The 23,131-nt window shown below is 38.2% G+C and overlaps 1 protein-coding gene across 4 annotated transcripts in view; it reads left to right on the forward strand.

The window, feature by feature from the left end:
• Positions 1-23,131, forward strand: part of TBC1D19 (TBC1 domain family member 19) — a 120,776-nt gene that overhangs the window by 88,694 nt on the left and 8,951 nt on the right. For all 4 annotated transcript variants that reach the window (XM_047798790.1, XM_047798791.1, XM_047798792.1 and 1 more), the window contains 4 exons: positions 489-533; positions 13,934-13,966; positions 18,103-18,212; positions 20,548-20,639. In XM_047798790.1, coding sequence (XP_047654746.1) covers positions 489-533; positions 13,934-13,966; positions 18,103-18,212; positions 20,548-20,639 — 280 coding nt within the window. The remainder of the gene's footprint in view (positions 1-488; positions 534-13,933; positions 13,967-18,102; positions 18,213-20,547; positions 20,640-23,131) is intronic.

Below are 23,131 nucleotides of genomic sequence, written 5' to 3' on the forward strand. Positions count from 1 at the left end.
AGTTCCCATTGTGGCACAGCAGAAGCAAATCCAACTAGGGAACCATGAGGTTGAAGGTTCAATCCCTGGCCTCGCTCTGTGGGTTAAGGATCGACATGCTGTGGTGTATGTCTCACACACACTCGGCTCGGATCCAGCGTTGCTGTGGCTGTGGTGTAGGGCAGCAGCTACAGCTCCGATTCAACCCCAAGCCTGGGAACCAAGTGCTTACAGAGCTTGAAAATCTTTGTTTTTTAATTATTTTGTATCTCTTGCCTTGTACTTAAGTTTATATTATTAACTTTAATTGATGAAAGGATTTGCTAATACCAGAAGATTGGCTGGCATATTTTCAAATTAATTCCACATCATAAGATGAAATGAAAGAACATTGTACTATAGTAATTTTTAAAATTCCATTAATTATTTGTACATTCACGAAGTTAACTTTTAAAGCTTTTTCTATTTTATTTAATCATATTGACACTCTTTCTTGTTTTCTCTTACAGGAAAACTAGGACTAGAAGAATATGCTGTCTTTTATCCACCAAATGGTGAGAGTAATGCTATTGCTTCCTCTAGTGGGAAATGAGAAAATTACAGCTTTATAAAAGGAATGTGACTTTCTTTCTCTATCTTTAAATGGATACTTTATCATCTAAAGTAAACCTTCTATAGAATAATGATTCTAATTAATTTTTCCACGTTTGTGGTGAGTTTATGCTAAACTATACATGTTCTTTCTGATTTTCCTTGAGACCAGTGGTAGCATTTGTGAGAAAGCTAAGTAGACTCAGGTGTCCAGGGTGGCTGTCTTTCCTCTGAAGGACACTCCCTAGTCCATCCGGGACTTCCTCTTGGCTTTGTTGGAGCAGGGCTGTCATGAGTGGGTTGCCTTGTTTTGCACCGCATTGTTCTCATGATTTGGCAAGTGTAGTAATTATGAATTAAAAAGACTTGAAAGAATATATCACCAAAATAGTATATTTTGATTAAAGTGATCCAATGTGTAATGATCTCCTTAGATATTAACTATTCTTTGAGATTATTAGACAGCTTTTAAGATGTGCTTCTTGGAAAAGCAATATATAGCAGTCCTTATCATGACAATAGTGAGCTGTAGCCTGAAGAAAGTTCTTTTACTCCAGCAGAGTTAAGAACATGGGCTTTGTAATCCTGCAGACCTGGGTTCAGAGCCCAGTTCTGACAGCTCACCTTATGACCTCGGGTAAGTTCTGTGTCTTCGCTGAACTTCAGATTCGTCATCTATAGCATATGAATAACAGATGAAAGAAGACGCACTGCATGAAACAGCACAGTGTAGTGAGTGCTCAAAAAATACAGTTATTACAAGTTGTGTTTAGCGTCTTTATTGACCAGCCCATGTGAAACTTCTCCTTGGCTTTCACGGCCCTGTTCTCTCTTTGTACCTCTCAGTGTGGTGTCCCAAGTTATTTCACAGGGCAGCCTCCTCTGCCCTTCTTTAAGCACTGGCGTTCCAGTGTCCCACCCTACCGTTATTCTGCTGCTCTTCTTTTCACACCTTTTCCTAGGATTTCTTATCCGCTCTCTTGGTTCTATTTGTTAACCACTCTAAAATTTATATCTTCCATTCTGACTTCTGCAGTATTTAACTCAAATTTAACATCTCAACCTGAAGTAATTAATCTTCACATGCCTTCTATTTAAAAAAGAAAAGAACGAAAGCACCCAAATATGACCCAGGATTCAGCAATAATGGAGGAACTGTTTTTCAGGAAACCTAGGCATTTTGATGACATATATTCACTGATTTTAAATGCACTGCATGCTCACTGTAGAAAATTTGGAGAATATGGAAGAATAATAAAAAGAAGTTAAAATCATCTGTAACCCGTGTTCAGCAATAACTAGAGTTAACATTTTAGTGTTTATCATTTATTTCTATTTCACAGTATACACACAATTGCAGATTTTTTGCAAATTTGTCATCATACGATGCAAACTACTTACAACCTGTTTATTTCTCAATATATTGTAAAGTATTTATCATGCCATACTTCCAAAACATGATTTTCTAGCGGCTTGCATTATATCTGCATCTAAAAGTGGTTGGTGTAACTCCTTAAATGTATTGTTAGGTTCTAGCATTTTCCGGTTTTCTGATGTGTGAATATATTATAATGAGCATCCTTGTATATTAATCTACTGGTGTATCCTGAAGATATTAAATCCTAAACAGATCCAAAAAAAAGCAAAAATTAAATTTAAAAAATAAAATGGTACCAAAAAAGCAAATACTTTCCTATTTCTCTCAGTTCATTGTACTCTCATTTAGCCAGTAGTTTAAGGCTTAAAACCTGGTAGTCATCCTTGATTCCCTTCGGTCTTAGACCCCCTTCACCCATCATCCAGTTTTATCTTCAAAATATATCTGGGATCCTCTCTACCTCACTATAGCTACTACCTTGCCCGCGTTCAGGCTTTCCTATCTCTAGTTTATTAATTGCAACAGACACCTAAGTGATCTCTCTTCCTCCAGTCTTTTCTAGCTCTGTTCTGTCTTTTACAATGCCGTCTCAGTTATGCATCTAAAAGCAAAATCTGAAAATTGCCATCTTTCTCCTTAAATTTTTCATAATAGCTCCCCGCATCTCTTTATAACAATGTCCAAGCCTCTTGGCATAGCATAAGATGTCCTCTCTTGACCTTGACCTCCGCGCAGTTAACTCAGAGCTCTGTTTCTCACTGTTTCCCATCTCACTGTTTTAAATCCCAGCGATATCAAATTATTAGTTCTTTACAGAAACACAGCTACATACTTTCTCAGAAGCACTCTGCTGCTTCCTACCTTGTTCCCTCTCCTGTTCCCATGCTTGCAGTAGCCCATTCAACCTTATCTTACCTGGCCGTCTTCCAGGCGCAGTTCAGGTGTGATCCTTTTCAGGAAACTTTCCCTGTATCCCCAGTTTAGGCTAAGTTTAGGCCCTTTCTCTAGGCTCTCATAGTACCCAGTGTGAAAACATTTGGTGTCTCTTATTATATCATCTTGGCCTTCTTTGTTTATGCTCTATACCCCTCTGGATTGCAAGCCTCTTGAGGTTCAGGACCATATTGTTCATTTTTGTTTCTCCAGTATCTAGCTGTAATAGAACCTTAGTAAGTATTAATTTGAACTAGATTAGATACTTTAATTTTAGTATTTATGTGTAACCTTTGTTACATGTGTCCCCAGGAACTTAATTGTCATGTAACTTTTTAAATTTATATAAGGATCAGGAAATAGGAAAAAATAAAGAGACAAGGAACAGTCAGTCCACTGTCCCTTTACTCTTTACTCAAGGCAACATTCTCTTCTATTACCTGTCCTGTTTTTCAACTGGAACATGAACAGAGCCTAGAATACACAGAGTGAGTCATGCAAACAAGGAGGAGGCGAGCACTCCAAAGGGAACATAGACCCCGTTTGAAGGCTTAAGGAGGAAGATCCTTGAGAAGAACAAAAAGACGGCCAGAATAGCTGATGACAGTGAGCAGAATATAAATTGGTACAAGGTGAGATAGGAGAGGTAGACAGGGGCCAGGTCAGGCAGGGAGACCGTTGATCTAAAGTTTCATATATTAAGTCCAACATCTGGGCTTCCTTAGGTGCAGTTTCTAATGTCTTATTTTCCTGTGAATAGATCATTTTTCTTATTTCTTTGCATGCATAGTAGTTTTTGTTGTTGGTAACTAAGTATCTTGAGTATTATAATGTGGTAGCTCTGAATATCAGATTTCTATCCCCCCCCACCAAGAATTATTTATTGCTTGTTGTGGTTCATAGTTGTTTGTTTAGTGAGTTTTCTTAACTACTTTTGTAAAGATCGCCTTTTTTTGTATTGAATACCCCTTGAAGTCATAATCAGTTAGTGATTTGACAGAGATTTCCTTAAATGACTGAAACCAAAAAAAGAAAGAAAATTCTGGAATTCCCATTGTGGTGCAGCAGAAATGAATCCAAGTAGTGTCCATGAGGATGTGGGTTCGATCTCTGGCCTGGATCAGTGGGTTAAGGATCCTGCATTGCTGTGAGCTGTGGAGTAGGTCACAGACATGGCTTGGACCCTGCATTGCTGTTGTTGTGGTATAGGCCAACAGCTACAGCTCCGATTCAACCCCTAGCCTGGGAACTTTCATATGTTGCCAGTGTGGTCCTAAAAAGCAAAAAAGAAAAAGAAAGAAAGAAAAGAAAAAAAAAAGAAAAGAAAGAAAGAAAGAAAGAAAGAAAGAAAGAAAGAAAGAAAGAAAGAAAGAAAGAAAGAAAGAAAGAAAGAAAGAAAGAAAGAAAACTCTTCCAGTCTTTGTTGATAGGCTCTGGATAGGGGTACTCCTTCAAGGCTTAGCCAGGCCATTTAAGGCTCTACCTTAGCCTTCATTTCTTATTTGCGAAGAGCCCAGAAGTCAGGCAAGAGTGAAAGCTGAAGGTCTCAGGTCTTTTCTAGATTCCCCTGATTACAGAGGAGCTTTTCAAAGCCTTTGTCTCTCTATACATATGCTTCCCAGTCTCTTCCTTCCAAGCCTTTTCAGTTTGTCTACCCCTTGCCCCAACTGTTATCCCTCACTGCCCCAGGGGACTAAGGCTAATATATTTGCTTTTAAATGCTTTTGATAAATATAACCTGGCTGGCCACTTCAGCCCCATCCCTCAGGTAGCTACTAGACAGGTCAAAATATACAACCACAAATTATTGGTTCAAGATCCATTTGCCCCCTCTGGCATCAGAAGGCTGAACCAGGAATGTGGGTACATGTCTTTATAACCACCAAACTGGAGAGTGAGTGGTGGTGGGCAGGTAGATTAAAATACCACAATCTTCTTTTTCCAAAATTCAACAGCATCTTTATTTCCTTGGTTGCTGTAAGTTCTTTATTAGATTCCAGATTTTTCTTTTTTTTAAGTTGATTCTAGCACTTCTAGCCAGCTTAACCATTGCTCTCGTGGAGGGATGAAGTTTTAGAGTTTTCTACCTCACTCTTCTCAGTGACGTCTTTCCTCGAATTCCTAATTAATATTTTTAAAAGATCATCCTGACTACTATGTAGAATAAAAGTGTCACGCTAATGTAAGCTCCAGTAGAATAAGGACCTTAATAGTTTTGATGACTAACATATCTGGCACCTAGACTCATACATGGCACAAAGTCACTGCTCAGGAAACATTATTGAATGAGTGAGCAGATAAGTGAGGGACTGGATGTAGAAGACTATAGAGGAGCAAGAATAGAAGCAAGGAGGTAAGACTTTTAGGAAAAATATACATGGATCTGACTGAGACTTTTAAAAAAACCATCATATTTGCTCATGCTGTTTGTTTCCCATAAGACAAAATAAGTAATTGCTAGTGAACATTAGGGAGAGGAGTTTTAGGACTCTAGAGCAGTGGTTCTCCAGTAAGAGCAATTCCACCCCCACCCCACCCCCTACGACATTTGGTGATGTCTGAAGACACTTTTGGTTGTCAGAGGGGAGGACGTATTTATTATGAGGCCAGAGATACTGCTAAACATCATACAGCACATGACAGCCCTTCACCACAAAGATTACGAGAGGCTTTTGGAAGAAATAACAAAAATATATCATTTTAAATCTGCAAGTGTCAGGTTGATAAATAGCAATGTACTTTGTTATCTGTATTAATTAGATAAATTCAAAACATCTCATAATCCAAAATTCATTTCATGTATAACTTTAGACATAAATTGAAAAACCAATTAAAATTCTATTTAATGTGATTTTTAGATTGATATTTAACAATGATTATGTTCTGGTGTTTGGGGAAATTTTAACTGCTACAATAAAGTAACAAAGTTATATTCTGAAATTATAATTCAGAAAGATAACAGAACTAGCTAGAAAACAGTTTGACCATTGTCCTCATCCCCACACTTACTGACCTGTAGGCTACGTGTGGAATGAGAATAAACAGAGGAAATGATTATTTCATCAAACGAACTAAATAAACTCTACTAAGTAATCTCTGATGAAAGAGTGTAAAAATTTACTTTCACCTGGAATGATGATAAAGTGAATCAGATGTGAGAGTTATGGTACAACTATAAATGCCAAGTATTAATAGAGACAGTGGGGAAGTGTAGGGAAAAATATTTAGTAAGTGCAAAGCATGTTAATAATATTTGGGGTATTTTCTGAGTCATGTTTACTATTTATATCTCCCCTAGTTCAAGATTTATTTTCGTTGATGATGTTTACCGTTCCGAGCTAAGTCAAAGGTCCATTAAATCATTACTTTATAAAGTTATTTCTATTGAATAGAGTAGGCAGTTAATATTTTAAAGTTTCCTCAGTTAGATTAAAGGTAGGCTGGGATCTTAAAATAACCACTCCAAGCAGACTTGTAGAACTGAGGCCAGATAAGAGACGGTGTCGCAAGCATCCTGATCCCTGTTAGAAGTTCACTCTTGGATGATGGCCAGCTGCACGAAACTTGATCCTTGAGAGACGGAAGTGGGCGGAGACAAAGGAAGGAATTTTGAAAAACTGACCAAGAACATGACAACCTCTGAGATCAAAGACATGTTTTAGGTGGTATGTGTCCTAGAGTATCAGTGAATTCTTCTTTGCTTCTTGTGTCTCCCACGTTTATTTGCCAGAATCTGACTGTCCTTCTTCAATGGAGTGGACTATGTGCCCTTTTTTGGAACCTTAAGCCATGAATAATCTCGATTAAGTGAACCCTTATTTGATGCTAAGCAAAAAAAAAGATTTTCTTAGGTTTAAGCTGGTATTTAAATGTGGTGTTCTCCCTTCTGAGAACAAAATAGCCATAGCTAGTGAGCATCTGCTGTGTACTAAATATTATACTGGTATGCTTTAAATACATTAACTCACCACTGCTTTAGTACAACCCAGTGAAGTTAGTATTACTTACCTCCATTTTCAAAAATGAAAATAGGGACTCAGAGAGTGTTGGTAACTTTCCTGGAGACACACGAAATTCAAATTTATGACCTTATGACTTTGCGGGCTATTTGTAATTTCAACACTGAGTTATCAAGAACCTGCTGCTCTGTATGTTACTTACTTATTCATAAGTGAATATCATACTTTAATATTTTATTTATAAGCCTTGATTATATTTATAAATGCTCAAATTGCCATCATTAACAACATAAATTGACCATCTTACTTGTAGAAGATACTATACTAGATACTGAAAATAATGCACAGTATGAGTTGTGGCCCTTGCCTCAAATGGTTTATAACCTGACTGCTTATCGGGCAGCTGTAGATTTCAGAACCTGGGGGAAATGTGGTGAAAGTGTGATTAACCCTGAGTCATCTTAACACATGAATCCCTTTTTGCTATTTAGCAGTTCACTAATTCATTCACTCTAAGCTTCCTAATGAAAAGCGCTTTGTCCTGACTAGGGTATTCTTACACTTAGGACATAGTTAATATTTGTAGAAGATGAAAATAGTAATAGTAAGGTCTTCATTTCTGACTACCTTAACTTACTGTTCGAATGTTTCTGCAGTACTTAATAGAGGAAGGAAAATGTATTTTTGCCATAAGAATATAGGGGTTTTGTATCAGCAATCTGCTTTGAGATTTAGTATTTAGAAAAGGTAATATGTACTTACATTTCTGTAAAGTATCAAAATATGCCTTCTATTTTGAAATTATCTGTCTCTCAGTTTTTCTTTCATATGTCAACATTGTTAGAAAAAGATGAACTTCGAAAACTATCTATTGAAAGTTTATAATCCATAAAGGGAATAAAATGAAGCCTCAGGGAAGATAGAAAAAGATGAGTGTCATATTCATTTTAATATCTTCAGAGGCTAGAGAGTATGTTTTTTTTTGTCTTTTTGTCTTTTTGTCTTTTTGTCTTTTTGTTGTTGTTGTTGTTGCTATTTCTTGGGCCGCTCCCACGGCATATGGAGGTTCCCAGGCTAGGGGTTGAATCGGAGCTGTAGCCACCGGCCCACGCCAGAGCCACAGCAACGCGGGATCTGAGCTGAGTCTGCAACCTACACCACAGCTCACGGCAACGCCGGATCGTTAACCCACTGAGCAAGGGCAGGGACCGAACCCGCAACCTCATGGTTCCTAGTCGGATTCGTTAAGCACTGCGCCACAATGGGAACTCCTAGAGAGTATGTTTTTAATGATTGGTTAATTGGATGAATAGGAACTCAGCAAATATTTGGTGGATGGATGAACGGTCAGTGTAAAATCCTCGATGGATGTAGAGGTGTTTTTCATGGTTTCATCAACATTTTTAGAAGATAATCTGAACCATTATGAAAGTTGGTTGGGGGGCAGAGAGTTTGGGGAAAGGAAGTTCTTGCAGGAGCATAGGTAAGAGTTTATCAGTAGGGAGTTGGGAGGGCAGTAGGGAGGAGTGAATGATTGAAGAATGATAGAGGTAGATTCTCTAGTGTTTTACATATTCATTCCACAATCATTTCGTACGAGTACCTATTATGGGCACTAAATTTGTCTCTGGATATAGAGGTAAATAAGGAATAGTTTTTGTAGTCATTTGATTTATTCCATTGGAAGAGAGAAAAACAAAAATGACTCTAATGCAGTATGATAAGAGAAGGAAAACATCATTAGTTAAGTACTGACTTTGCATCAAGTTTTATGCTAGGCGCATAGCATCCATCATCTTACTTAATCCTTAATCCACAACTTCATTGGTATTGTCCTCATTTTCTAGATGACAGTGTTGTCCTCATTCTATATATGAAGGCATATCCTCCTTTTATATGTGACAGTGTTGTCCTCATTTTAAAGATGTTCCTAACTTTTGCAGGGTCTAGGGCAAGAGTGCAATTGGAAGCCCATCTACTATAAATCCCAATTTTTAGAAGTTATAAATCAGACTAACGAACAGATAAGTAAAGTCTATTTTGTTTTCTTGTCTTGAAAAAAATACCTTTATAACAATCTGGAAGGCCAGGTTCAAATTCAGGATTCTTAGAGCCCTCTGTAATCCCTAGCTTGTGGTATCTCCACCACCTTCTCATCCATGGGTCCAGCCCACATGCACATGGACTCACTAGGCTGCCAGTCCAAGCTCTGTTCACATATTCCTCCGATAGCCACCCTTGGCCACCTCTCCATCCTGAAGATAGTACCCATCAGGAAGGTACCAAAGAGGCCATGCAGACCCTGAGAGCTGGCTAGAGGCTCCGAGTCTTGGGTATCTGTGCTGTGGTCTGAAAGGAAGGACATGGACTCTGGGCGAAGGATATAGTCAGCGGAGGGCAGAGCAGGGCCCTGACTCCAAGGCCCCTGTCCTTGGTCTAGGAGACTACTGGATGAGCAAACAGGTTAATAAGTGACCTAAGTGTACACAGGTGGAGCCAGAATTGGGCAGAATTGTCTAGGCACACAGAGGAGAAGGGGTCCCTCAATCACCCAGGGCAAGTCAGCTGATACGAGGGTACCAGTTAGTGAATGACTGGGGTGGGGAGTCCGGGGCTGCCGGGGGATCTTTCTAGGAGGAGTATTGTTTATACTCTGAGAAGGTGGGGCTGGGACAGGGCCAGCAGTGTAGGAGAGTTGCCTGTAGCCCTTGTCGAAAGCCCCAGAGGCTGAAGGGGCAGTCAGCAGTTAGGTGGGCAGGCTTGGACTGGTACTTGTGGGGCAGGGGAGAAAAATGAAGCTGCCAATGTTAGATTGTGGTCACATCCTGAAGAGTTAAGCGTTCTTTACCCTAAAGGGCCAGGAAAGGCCACAGTCACATTTAGGTGTAAGGGCTGAGGGAGAACTCAAGAGCAAAGATGACTCAAAGCTTTCTTCTTGAAGCCTAGGGAGGTGAAGAGCTGTTCCCAGAACTAGAGAGGCCAGACAGAGGCCAGGAAATGGGGCTTTTACTGTTTGAGTTGCAGATTAGTAATGAGAATACTGGTGGAAGGAGAGAGAAAACAAATGGAGTCTTGGAAAGCAGCTGTATTTGAGGAGTGGGCAGAGAGAGAACTAGCCCAAAACACAACCTAAAAGAAAGAAACAAACACTGGGCAGCAGAAGTTTCCGGGGCCGGGCGGATCTGCACAGCGTCCTCCGCGCCTGATTGCGAAGGAACTTTCAGTTGCTGGGGGCCCAGGAGACATACCGAGAGGAGACTCCCGGATTCAGCACTGGGAGGTTGGGGTGAGGGAAGTGGAAACCAGTTTATAAGGAGTTAGGGGTATGTAAGGAGGAAGTAAGGGGAGTTAATTGAGATAGTTTTTTAAAATTAAGCTTGGCCTCAGGGGAAGGAGAGAGAGCAGAGATGTGTTGGATGGGAAATAAGGCCCAGGGAAGAAAAGGGACGAGTGCTCCTCCTCCTCTTCGTGGTGGTTTTATTACTAGTGAGGGTATTTCTGATGTCTTCGGCGGGAAGGTTGCAGTGACATAGGAGAACCTGGAGAGAGATGCTCCTGGATGGGACCTCCCCACTGCTCCCCCTGCTCCCCACTGGCAGCAGTGAGAGCTGACGCCACCACCCTCTGCCTTCAGGCCACCGACCAGGAAACTCAGCCCCATTCCTGACCGTCGCCTCGTGAAGCCCAGGGCTTCCAGGTCACCCCTCCCTGATCAGGCGACTCCGTTCTCCACAACTTCAATGGCGTCCTCCCTCCCCAGGGCTTGTCCCTTCTATGCCCCTTCCCTCCATTATTTCTCTTCCTGGCACTTATCACTGCCTGACATAATTCACTTATTTTATCATGCTTTTTCTGCCCCCAAGAAAAACTAAGCTCCAGATCTCAGAACAGTGTCTGGTACCCAGCAGAGGCCCACTGCTCTGTTGAGTGATACACATACAAGGAGGGGGAGGAAAACTGGTGGGACAGGATTCCAAAGCCAAGGCTGACAACCTGTTCCTGTAAGGGGCCAGATAGCAAATATTTTAAATTTTGCTGGCCACATAGTCTCTTCCACATATTCCTCTTTGTTGTTGTTGTTGTTTAATAATCTTTCAAAAAATGTAAAATCCATTCTTAGTTCACAGGCTGCACATAGATAAGCCACAGATCTGACCATAGCCTCTCTGAGAGAAAGTCAGGGAAACAGGGTTCAGAACATAGTTGAAGATGGTATCTCTGGGGGAAAAACAAAAAAGTAAGGAACTGTCTTTTTCCGAAGACTTACCTCAAGGGACATGAGAAAGCAGATGAAGTGTGTGAGAAACAGTCGGGGTACAAAATAGACCAGTGAGAGTTCATGTCGGTGGGTGGCATCAGCCGCCCAGTGACGGGAAGGAGCTCTGCAGTTGGGTGTGAAGCTCCTGAAGAGGAGGGAAGTTCTAGAAGCACAAGGTGGCGAATCAAACAGATAAGCAAGGACGTGGACAAACAACAGATAAACAACAAGGGATTCACACAGAGTTGGACAACATGCATCTGCGGTGCGTTCTCAAAGACTAGGGGAAATGGGAAAAGGTAGATTCTGGGAATTCTAGTCTGTGAAGTTTAAGAGTAATGCACAAAATCCTAAAGGTGTTTGGCCTGGTATACTAGCTCAGAATAATATTGGATTTTCCTCATTCTCTTTTTTTTTTTTTTTTGGATAAAATTACTGCTAGAACCAACAAAGAAATATGAGCTAATTTGTGAATAATAGTATCCATAATTAACTTTTATTATGGGCCTAAGCTATTTATTTATTAATGGCTAAACTACTGTCATTATCTCATTTAATCGTTTATGTAGTTCTGGCATTATCTCTGATTTACACGATGAGGAAACTGCAAGTTAGAGCAGCTGAGAAACTTATCTAAAGTTCTTAAACAAGAGAGCTAGATGCATCCAACCCGGTCTGTCTGACACCTGGCCTGTGCTCTTCACTTACCGCAATAGGGTGCTGATCAGTGAATTACTCAGCAATAGGAAAGGTGGTCTCTAGAGATAAGACCTGTCCTTGCTCTGTCTTGGCATTTGTATAATGCTCTAGATGAAGACATAGATAGTGCAGTTATCAAACCTCTCAGCAATGTAGACCCAGGAAGAATTGGGAGGACATTAGATAACAGGATAAGAATCCAGGATTATCTCAAATTGGAATGGTTCGCCAAAGAAGAAACGCACTAGAGATAAGAATACAGTCCCTTATTGAGGTCAGAAACAGCTGCACAAGTGCACCGTGCTTTAGCTGGGAGAAGGGGTGTAGGGAGGAAAAATGCTTAGGGGCTTTTGTCACCTCACTCTAAGGACTGTAGTGAACCACAGCTTGTCCAGAGCAAGAGTAGAACAGAGGAGCTATTCAGGACCACTTCATCTGAGGAACTGGTAAAGAAACTCAGAGTCTCCGGGTAAAACAAAATAAAAGCAAATTAAAAAAATAATCCAGGAGTTCCCGTCGTGGCACAGTGGTTAACGACTCCGACTAGGAACCATGAGGTTGCGGGTTCGGTTCCTGCCCTTGCTCAGTGGGTTAAGGATCCGGCGTTGCCGTGAGCTGTGGTGTAGGTTGCAGACGCGGCTCGGATCCCGCGTTGCTGTGGCTCTGGCGTAGGCCGGTGGCTACAGCTCCAATTCAACCCCTAGCCTGGGAACCTCCATATGCCGCGGGAGCGGCCCAAGAAATAGCAACAGCAACAACAACAACAACAACAACAAAAGACAAAAAAAAATCCAACTGGGTGATGGTGATGAGGGTGCTAGAGAGAACACTGTCTCCAAATATTTCTGACAGTTCCCTTCGAGACTCAGTGGTTAACGAACCCGACTAGGAACCATGAGGATGTGGATTCAATCCCTGGCCTCGCTCAATGGGTTAAGGATCCGGTGTTGCCGTGAGCTGGGGTGTAGGTCACAGATGGGGCTCAGATCCCATGTTGCTGTGGCTGGGATGTAGGCCGGCAGTTATAGCTCCAGTTCGACTCCTTGCCTGGGAACCTCCAATATGCTGGGGGTGCAGCCCTAAAAAGACAAATATATATATTTCTGAAAGTTTTCATAGAAGAGAAGTCAGGCTTGTTCCATGTGACCCTTGTGGTCAGAACTAGGAATGGCAGAAGGGTATTACAAGGATCCAGAGTTTGGGTCAGGATGAGAAATAACTCCCCCTAAGTTAAACCTGTTCAGAATTGTAGTTGGTTGTATTGGGGATAATGTGCCCTGTACTGCTGGATGTCTTTGAGACTGAGACTGAACAATCACTTATTAGAACTTAACCTAGATGACCTGTAAAGTCTCTGCCAGCACTAAGTGTTTGCCTCTGAACATGGCAAATGAATAAAGTATTTCTATACTATTTTTCAAAAAAGTAAACTCAGCTTTCTTCTCTGCTTGCCGCCTGATTTAGTACAGGGTTAGATATATGGTAGTGTATATTACAGAACTCCTGTTTTGAAACTAAGCTGTACAAGTTCTAATTTTTCACTTAGAATGAGACAAGATTTTGAGCACACCAAGTTAAGCTTTGAGTATTTCTTTTAAATGAATGTGTACTTTACCTGTGTATAACTCTTGCCAAAAATTACACTCAATTTATACCATGTTCCTGCCAATATTTTTTCTAAACCACATCCTCTGATGTAATTCTTGGTAAGTTTATAAGGGAATGCATCTCTACAAGATGCATTGAATACTCATTTATCTTTTAACAGATTGAATTCTGATATAAAGGATGAAGTTGTTTCAAGGATTTAATCTGACTTTCTGAGACCATCACAGTTAGTTCTTCAACTTAGTTCTGTAATCTGCCTCATTCTCTTTTTGTAATACACATTCACAGTCTTAATTTCCAACTTAATAGAAAGAACTAGATATATATTGAAAACGTCTATATTGCTTTTCTAAAGATATTAAAAAGCATATCATTTTGTTGGTTACCATCACTGTCTTTCTGACGTTGCTGAACAAAGTTGTAGCAAAAATAGGAAACTCTCTATTTTTGGTCTTAATCCTCTATAAAGTTTACCTAATAACTCAGTGAGTATACTAATTGAAAAGAAATACTTTTTTATTTTTTCAGGTGTAATCCCTTTCCATGGATTTTCAATGTATGGTAAGTTGGGCTTTAAAATATTCACTGTTTTTATTACACTTTAGGAAATTAAACATGAAAGTCACACTTTGTGTAACATCACCCACATTTTTTCAACATTGGGTTTGGTATCTGTTTATATGTCCAATTAAAAAAAATTTAGATAAAGGGTCATCATAATTGCTCAGATGTTAATGGCTTGTCAAATTAGAATTGAACATACTATGAAAATGGTTCTGTGGTTTCCCATTTTCTAATTCAGTGAAAACTAGAGATTGATATTGATATTTAATTCTAATAGATGAACAATGAGATTGCTTGAATTCCTGAACTAGTTCTCATAAGTATGTAAAAAAAAAAAATAATAGGTCAGAAAGGATGCAGAGGGAGGGACAACTGAGTGTGCGTTCATAATTTCTCTAGACTGGCTGGTATACAAACAACAGTTACATGGAAACATCTGGTCATCCTGAGACACTCATGTGCAGGTTTGAGCTTTCTGGTCTCACGTGGAGGAATACAGGAAGTGTAACGAAGATGCAAGAGGAAGAACACCCTACACCTTAACGCCACTTAATTTTAAATTTTTCATGTATTACATGTGAACTTGTTGAAGATTGTTGTCCAACTATTCCTACTCCCCAACCTTTAGACTAAATAGAAAAACCGTAATACTTTTATAAAAAGAATCAGCAATAAATTAACCCTTTGTTTAAAAAAAAAAAACCTCACGTGTTCAACATTAAGCAGTAATGGTACATGACATGATATAAAACTTTTAAAACCAGCATACAGGGAAAAGAACTCAAAGTGCCGAGGCATTTTGCATCATGCTGCTTTTGGTGGTGTTGGCCGTGGGCTTGAATTACAGCGTGCTGTACTTAATTCTCTGGAGCAACCGAGAAAATGGAAAACCTAAAGATTAAGAATATAAATTTTACCTTTAAGAAGAAAAATGTTAGCCCTTTTAACCTTCCGTTCTAATAATTCCAAGCGTAAGCTTTTTTTTGTCTTTTTGCTTTTTTGGGCCACTCCCGCGGCATATGGAGGTTCCCAGGCTAGGGGTCCAATCGGAGCCTACGCCCAGGGCCACAACAACGCGGGATCTGAGCCTCGTCTGCAACCTACACCACAGCTCACGGCAACGCCGTGATCCTTAACCCACTGAGCAAGGGCAGCGACCGAACCCGCAAGCTCATGGTTCCTAGTCGGATTCGTTAACCACTGCGCCATGACGGGAACTCCCCAACTGTAAGCATTTTTGAAGTGAATAGTTTTTAAAAGGTGTACATGAGCAACTTGAAGGATAGTTAATGACGGCAGGAAAGTTTAAACCTTCTAACTATCCTCGGGTTGCAAAAGCCATCATTGTCTGCTGCCGATTCATATTTCTGGTCCTTTTAATAGAGTAGTTTGTACACCAGAGGGGGAAATGTTCACCAAGGAAATAGATGATGCAAAATCTTTGATATAGAGTTGTTGCTGTTTTAGAAAAATATGGTAAACATCCACAGGTACTTTAGAGCAGCAATCACTTATTTAGAACCAGTAGATGGAATAATCACAACTGATCCCAAGAAACTCTGAATAGAACTGGGCCACTTTTGCTTTAGTTACTGTATTCCTTTAAAATTATAACACTCGTCTCTTTAAAAATATATAAAAAATTTCTCCGATTTAAGCTGGCCTGTCCTCTCTCCCATTTATGTAGATTAATAAAGTTGTATGTGTAGTATATTATGATTTCATAAGTTCTTAGAGTGCAGTATTTAAGGGGTTAAAAAGATAATGAGCTAGTTCATTTTTGTGGAAGAACCGAAAAGAGAAAGATACTTAAAATAGAAAATAAACATCATATAGAAAATTTCATACATATTATATGTAATGGCCTAAAGCTTTTCCATTTCATAGCTGTATAAGGGAATTCAACATAACTTATTATAAAGTTTTCTATATTACGTGTGTTTGTAGAAAAGTACTGATTTTAAAATTCTCTTTCATTCCTTCACTGGAAATGATCACTAATGATTACTGAACTTTTAAAATGTTTAGATTCAGATTACAACTGTTCATATATCAGTAACTAAAAAGTTGGAGGAAAACATATGCCTCAACAAAAAGTAAATTCATTCCAAAAACCTTCATTTTGAATTTGAATAATACCATGTATTTTTGCCACATTGCTTTTTCTTAGGTTGCTGCAATTAGAACATGTGTTATTCTGGTTAAATATATAGGATATCTCAAGTTGGGCTATTTTAATAAGTAGTAATTTATTTTGATAATAAAATAAGATTGTTTGTTGTGACTTCTTAGGGCCACACCCACAGCATGTGGAAGTTCCCAGGCTAGGGGTTGAGTCCGAGCTACAGCTGCAGGCCTACACCACAGGCACAGCAACACCAGATCCGAGTCACATCTGCAACCTCCACCACAGCTCACCACAACGCTGGATCCTTAACTCACTGAGCAAGGCCAGGGATCAAATCCGAGTGCTCATGGATACTAGTCGAGTTCTTAACCTGCTGAGCCACAATGGGAATTCCTAAATTAGGTTTTTTAAATTAATTGTGAAGTGTAATGACATGGCTGTCAGTTTTTAAACATACACATGTCTTTATATATGTAATATAAAGGTTTTTTCCTATATATAGAGAGAGAATTCTTTTTGTATGTTTTTAGCTATTTACCCCCGTCAAATTGACTTCTCTCTCTTTTGTCCTTCAGAAAAAGTGAAATTTCTCCGTTGCAGTGCTAGTTTTTGATGATTTATTCATCAGGAATACTGTGCACTGCATTTATTCCAGATAATTGAATTTTGGTTTTGTCAGTTTAAAACTTGTTAAATCATTTTTTCCTTTTACATGGTCAATAAGAAGTGAGCTGGTTGGCTCATTGGTTTCCCTGCTTACCTAACACCTACTGCCGGCAGGGCTTTACCGACAGATTATAGAGCCTAAGACCTTCTTACCTGTCTGATTTATATCGTAGATAAAATTACCCAATAAGTAAGTTACTTTTTATTAAAATTAGTATTTAGGCAATGCAGTTCTATATATCTGCATTATAAGTGTATTTATGCCACCTAAAATTCTTAAGTCTTGAAAAGGTAAAAATCATGACCGTGTTTGTCAATGCACAGTAATTACACTGTCAGATCAGCATCTGATTTTAAAATCTGACTTTCTCACATTCTGCTCTGGGCTGTCTGGTTAAGTTGACCCACTTGTGCTTACTTGCCATGAACTGGATACAAAAGAAAACTTATTCAAATTCAATAGAGAATTCATATTTTCTTACAGTTGTTTTAAGCCTATGAAAACTGTCTAAATAGGAGTTCCCGTCGTGGCGCCGTGGTTAAGGAATCCGACTAGGAACCATGAGGTTGTGGGTTCGATCCCTGCCCTTGCTCAGTGGGTTAATGATCCGGCGTTGCCGTGAGCTGTGGTGTAGGTCACAGATGCGGCTCAGATCCCGAGTTGCTGTGGCTCTGGCGTAGGCTGGCAGCTACAGCTCCAATTGGACCCCTAGCCTGGGAACCTCCATGTGCCATGGGAGCAGCCCAAGAAATGGCAAAAAAAAAAGAAAGAAAACTGTCTAAATATATATTGAAATATGCCAATATAAACTGATAGCCTAAACTGTTAATTACAATTTTAATTTTCAAATTCAGTTAGTTGAAGACCATCATTCTAAAAGCTAGTCACAAATCATCTTATATTTTACTTCCCTGACTTCAAAAATTAAAAATTTTGAAAGATCCTTTGTGGAACAAAGTAAAAATGAATTGCCTGATTGTCATTTTATTATTACTTCAACTGAAAAAAAAAAGGAGACTTGACTCTATGTAGTTTTTAAGTTATTTAAAATTTTTAATATCCCTATACAGTCCTACTGTTTCATTCTTATTCTACTAGTGAGGTTATAATAGTTTATAATTTACTCCTTTCTTTTTAATTTTTAATAACTCAATTTTTACACGTGCATATATTCCCTTTTCAACATGAAAAAAGAATATATATATGATTTTAAGCTTGTCTGTGAATGAATATTATTACTATAAAGAATTTCTTTATTCTTTCATATTTTATGAACTTATTTTTAAAATTTTAGTAGTTCTGCAATATTATCAATTAATTTTTTTTTTGTTCTTTCAGTTGCTCCACTTTGTTTTCTATACCATGAACCTTCCAAACTGTATCAGATATTCCGTGAGATGTATGTGCGTTTTTTCTTCAGACTTCATTCCATCTCTTCTCATCCTTCTGTAAGTTCATTAAAAAAATGAATCAAACCAGACTCTAATCTGTTCTTTCTTTCCTTAAGAAAAACAAATGTTAATTTGTGATGTCAAGCAACGCTTTTCTGTAGAATAAATGAAAGGGAAGAAATTGATATTTAAGTAGCTTTAGTAATAGGGAGGAAAAAGTCCTTTATCAATTGCATTGAAATTAATCTTTTATATATTGAAAGAAAAAACATAGCAGTGTCTGAATTATTTTCTTTGACAAAGCTTCTTTCAACACTGGTTTCCTCCTCTCTGAACTGAAGTTAGTAATAAGTTTCTGTGGTGCTATAGAGAAGAGCACCCTGGGGGTACTGGGCTCCCGGCAGGTGTTTAGTAGATAGATGGCTGCTGTGTTTATCGTGGGGGTGGGGTCATCATCATCATCATCATCATCATTTTCTTTGTTGATGAAAATTAAACATCTATTTGTCACATTGTTCAGTATCACACTAGGCGAATTATCAGCTATCAAACTACATTTTTTGTGTTTATTCAGTAGATGGTTTCTTAACATGAAATTCAAGGAGAAACATATTGGGAGTTAAATATTTGTATCTGTTTTATTTGGGCAGGTCCTTTATCCGATCTTTCCTTCCCTCCCCGCCCCTGCTCCCCCCTTAGTCTGAGTAAAAGCAGTGTTTGTTTTATTTCAGTTTTACTTTATCTGTCTTTGGGCCTCCTTTGGTCTGTCTACCTGTGGGTGACTTAACTGACTCTCCAGAAGAAACACTAAAAATTGGAATGTGTCAGAGTTCTCTTGTGGTGCAGCAGGTTAGGGATCTGGTGTCACCGCAGCAGCTTGGGTTGCTGCTGTGGCCTGGGTTCGATCCCTGGCCCAGGAATTCCACCTACCCTGGGGCTTGGCCAAAAAAGAAAAAAAAAAAAAAAAAAAAAAAGGAATGTGTCAAGGCTACCAAGTTTCCTGAAAGAGGAGACTCTGTCACTGCTACTAAACTTAATAGCTTTTCATCATCTCCCCATTTTAATTCTGTGTATTGCTGTTCCACCTTCCCCGTCTCCACTGTTGCTCTCATACATTGCTGGTGAAAAGTTTGGCAAATAACAGAAATCCAGGATGTCTTAGGTGAGCAAATGAAGTAGCGCCAGTTATCTTGGGTTTCTTCTCTCTGAGACTAATTGATTTAGGACCTATACTGCATTCATAATCTAGAATAACCAGAAATATATTAATAATTCTCTTTTCTAATGGCTCCTTCGTAGCCTCAGATTTCTTACTCTCATATTCAGTCCCATTTTATGCTTCGGAGTTAAAAAAAAAACAAAAAAAAAGGTTTTTAACTGGCTGCCCGGTAGATAGCTGTGGTATTTTCCCTGTGCAGGCCGCTGAAGCTGGCCACCGAGGAACTTTAGATACTCCTTCTCTGTCGCCAGGCTCCTTACGTGTCCTTTTGCAGCCCTGCAAATCGATTGCAGCAGCCCTGCCTCTGCCCCTTCCTTATTCAGTGAAATAAAAGACTTACAGGCGGTCATCTCCTTTTCTGGCTTGCAGCCAGACTGAACTTGGAATCATGACAGCCTTATTTCTTTGGAAACTCAAAAAGAGGATTAAACTTCCTTACAAAGATCAGCCCTGAGGAATGCTGAGCTGCAAGAAAGATTTTATTCGGAGTTGTCAAGTAATAAATGAACTTGAAAAACCATCTGCTTGTCCTCTACAAATAATGCCCTTCTTAAAAAGTAGATTTCAGTTTTAAAAAGTTATCCTTATACTAAGTAATCAAACATTCTTGTTTGGTAACTTCCTGACACAAATTTCAAGCAGTCAGCAATAGTGTTTCCCTGGGGATAGATTTCAACGAAAGGGTGAAAAAAGCAGGAAATATTTTCCCTGATGGGTGAGGCAGCTGGAAGCGAAGGGACGTATTGGAGGGAGAAAGTCAAGGGTGTGGCTGTAGCACCAGAGAAATACCTGGAAACTGGAATGCATCCAGAAAAAACTAATTTTGCTGGGCCTAAGTGATAATATATGGCATTCAGCGAAGCAGGTTTTCTATAAAATGATGTTTTCTTTGAAAAACATGAGCATTGCTACATGCCAGGCTACGTGGGAAGCCTATTGTTAAGAACGAAGGCTCCTCAGAGTATCTCTAGGAGTGAGTGTCCATAAAAGCAGATAAAATTTATCTTTAAACGGAATGTTAAAGATCATTAGTGCATTTCCTGTTTGGGGCTCTTAATATAAAAATATTTATATTGATTTTTTTTTCTCATTTCCATTTGAATGATGTGTTGGCCAACTTCATTTTTAAATCCTAAATTATGCACTTCTCTTGTGATTTATTATTATACCCAGGGTATTGTGTCACTCTGTCTGCTGTTCGAAACGCTTCTTCAAACTTATCTCCCCCAACTCTTTTATCATCTACGAGAAATTGGGGCTCAACCGTGAGTATTTTTCTCTAATTGGAGAATAAATTGACACCAGAAAGATTCAGTAATTTTTCAGATAAATTAAACTATCAGTTTCCCCAATAAAACAGTAATTATCAAACAGTAAATTATGACTCAACATGGTGCCAGAAATCCTTGGAAGACTTACCAAAATCCTAATAAATTTATATTTGCTAGGGTACTTGTGCTTGGTACAAGAATCACCAAAAGAACTAATTTCTATCCGTAATGAAAGATGTTGGCCAAACGGATGCAAAAATTTATGGAAACAAATACCACCTGAGAATTGTGACAATACTAAAATCAAATTTATCAGAAAACAACTTATGAAAGCCATATAGATTAAAGTTTGCTGTCTTCCATTAAAGCAAACTAGATTAATTACCTACCGATGGTGGTACACTGTGATTTTCCCTTCCGATAGCTTGAGTATTTGTTCATTTACCTCAGTATGAGTTATTGGTGAGTATACAGAGTACGTGGACTTCATTTTTATTGGTTCTCTTCTCTCTTTTTTAATTAACAATATCTAAGGCAACAGAGATTTCGAAATGATTTATCAGTGTTTTGTTACTGTCTTCCTCTCTGTGTAACATTTTCTCCTAAATAAGGGCATATTTGAAGAGAGCACTAACTTTGCAACCACAAAAGGAATTAATGGGAAATAGAACAGTTTCATACTTGTCTTCTCCTCACCTGAATCCATAGCAGATGGATGAATGAATGAATGAGCGGGTGGGCTTAAGAGACAGACCCAGATTCAAATTCTATCTCTACTAAACTGTATAATCCTGGTAAAGTTATTAAATTTATCTAAGCCTCGGTGTCTTTCTTTAAACCAAGATAATTCAATTCCTTTATCTTTAAAAGCAAGAGAATTCCTACTTCTTGGAGTTGTTTGAAGATTGAATATATGCATATATATATAACATACATATATAGTGGATATATTCAAATGTATATATATCTCCATTCTATAAAGCACCATTGAATTTCAGACATCCTAGATCTCAGAAATACCATTTATAAAACATTTTATGTCATCCATTGATTATACCTGACACTCTTTCTTTTGTAGCCATTAAAAATATAGTTTATATTACATGTAAGTCTTTTTTTTTTCTTAAGTTTGTAGTAAACTGACCTCTTTTTTTTACTATTGTGAAATGAACATTTGAATATAACTATGCTTTTCTTTACTAGGGTAAAGGTATTTAGTTTACTGCTAGAAACTACAATCCCAGTAATTTTTCTCCCTAGCCTATTTATACACTTTAATCATTAAAAGGAACAAATTTAGTTCAATGAATTGTGATAAACATCAAAATTCTTATGCAGAAGAAAGTATAAAAATTAAATTGTCAGGCTAGAAATCAGTTATTAAAAGTCTATCATGAATTAATGTTTATGCTGTTGGAAGGCTTTTAATTTAGAATTTAACTTTTTTAACAGATATAGGACTCTTCAGGTTATCTCCTTCTTGACTCTTCAGGTTATCTCCTTATTTTGTGCATTTTATCTAAGTTATAATATATATGGACATAAAGTTATTCTCAATATTCCTAAATTATTCTTAATTGTATAATCAGAGTGGCATTATCTCTCTCATTTCTGAGATTGATATTTGTATCTTGTCTCTCTCTTTCTGGATTATTCTGGCTGAAGTTTATTAATTTTATTCTTCTTTGAAAGAATCAGGTTTTGGTTTTGTTGATTTTCTGTTTTTCTATTTTCAATGTCATTGATTTGTGCTCTTTTATTTATTTCCTTCTATATGCTCGCTGTAGCTTTATTCGGCTCTTGTATTTCTACTTGCTTAAAGTGAAATTTAGATAATTAATCTGAGACATTTCTTCTTTTCTAATATAAGCAATAGTCTTATAAGTTGTAGTCTAAGCACTGCTTTACCTCCACTCAACAAATTTTGATATGTTTTCATTTTCATTCAATTCAAAATATTTCTTAATTTCCCTTGTGACTTCCTCTTTGACAATTAGTTATATTAAAGTGCTTTTTTAATTTCCAAATATTTGGAAAGATACTATATCTTTCTGTTATTGATTTCTGTTTTAATTCTGTTACAGCTCTACAACATGCTTCATAAGGTTTTAGTTCTTTTGCATGTGTTACAATTTGTTTTATGACCCAGTATATGATCTATCTTGGAGAATCTTCCATGTACGCATGAATTCATATTCTGTTAGTGTGGAGCAAAATGTCCCATAAGTGGTAATGAAATCAAGTTTGTTGATAATGTTCAAGACTTCTATACACTTGTGAATTTTCTATGTCCTTTTTCTATTGATTATTGAGAATGAAATGTTAGTCTCTAATTATACCTCTTAATTTATCTGTTTATTTCTTCAATGCTGTATATATATTTTTTACTTCATGTTAGTTGAATCTCTGTTTTTATCATTATATAATGTCTTTTCTAGTAATAAATCTACTAGGTCTGATATAACCATTCCAGCTTTCTTTTTATT

The sequence above is a fragment of the Phacochoerus africanus genome, chromosome 10 (assembly GCF_016906955.1).
Source record: "Phacochoerus africanus isolate WHEZ1 chromosome 10, ROS_Pafr_v1, whole genome shotgun sequence".
NCBI lineage: Eukaryota > Metazoa > Chordata > Mammalia > Artiodactyla > Suidae > Phacochoerus > Phacochoerus africanus.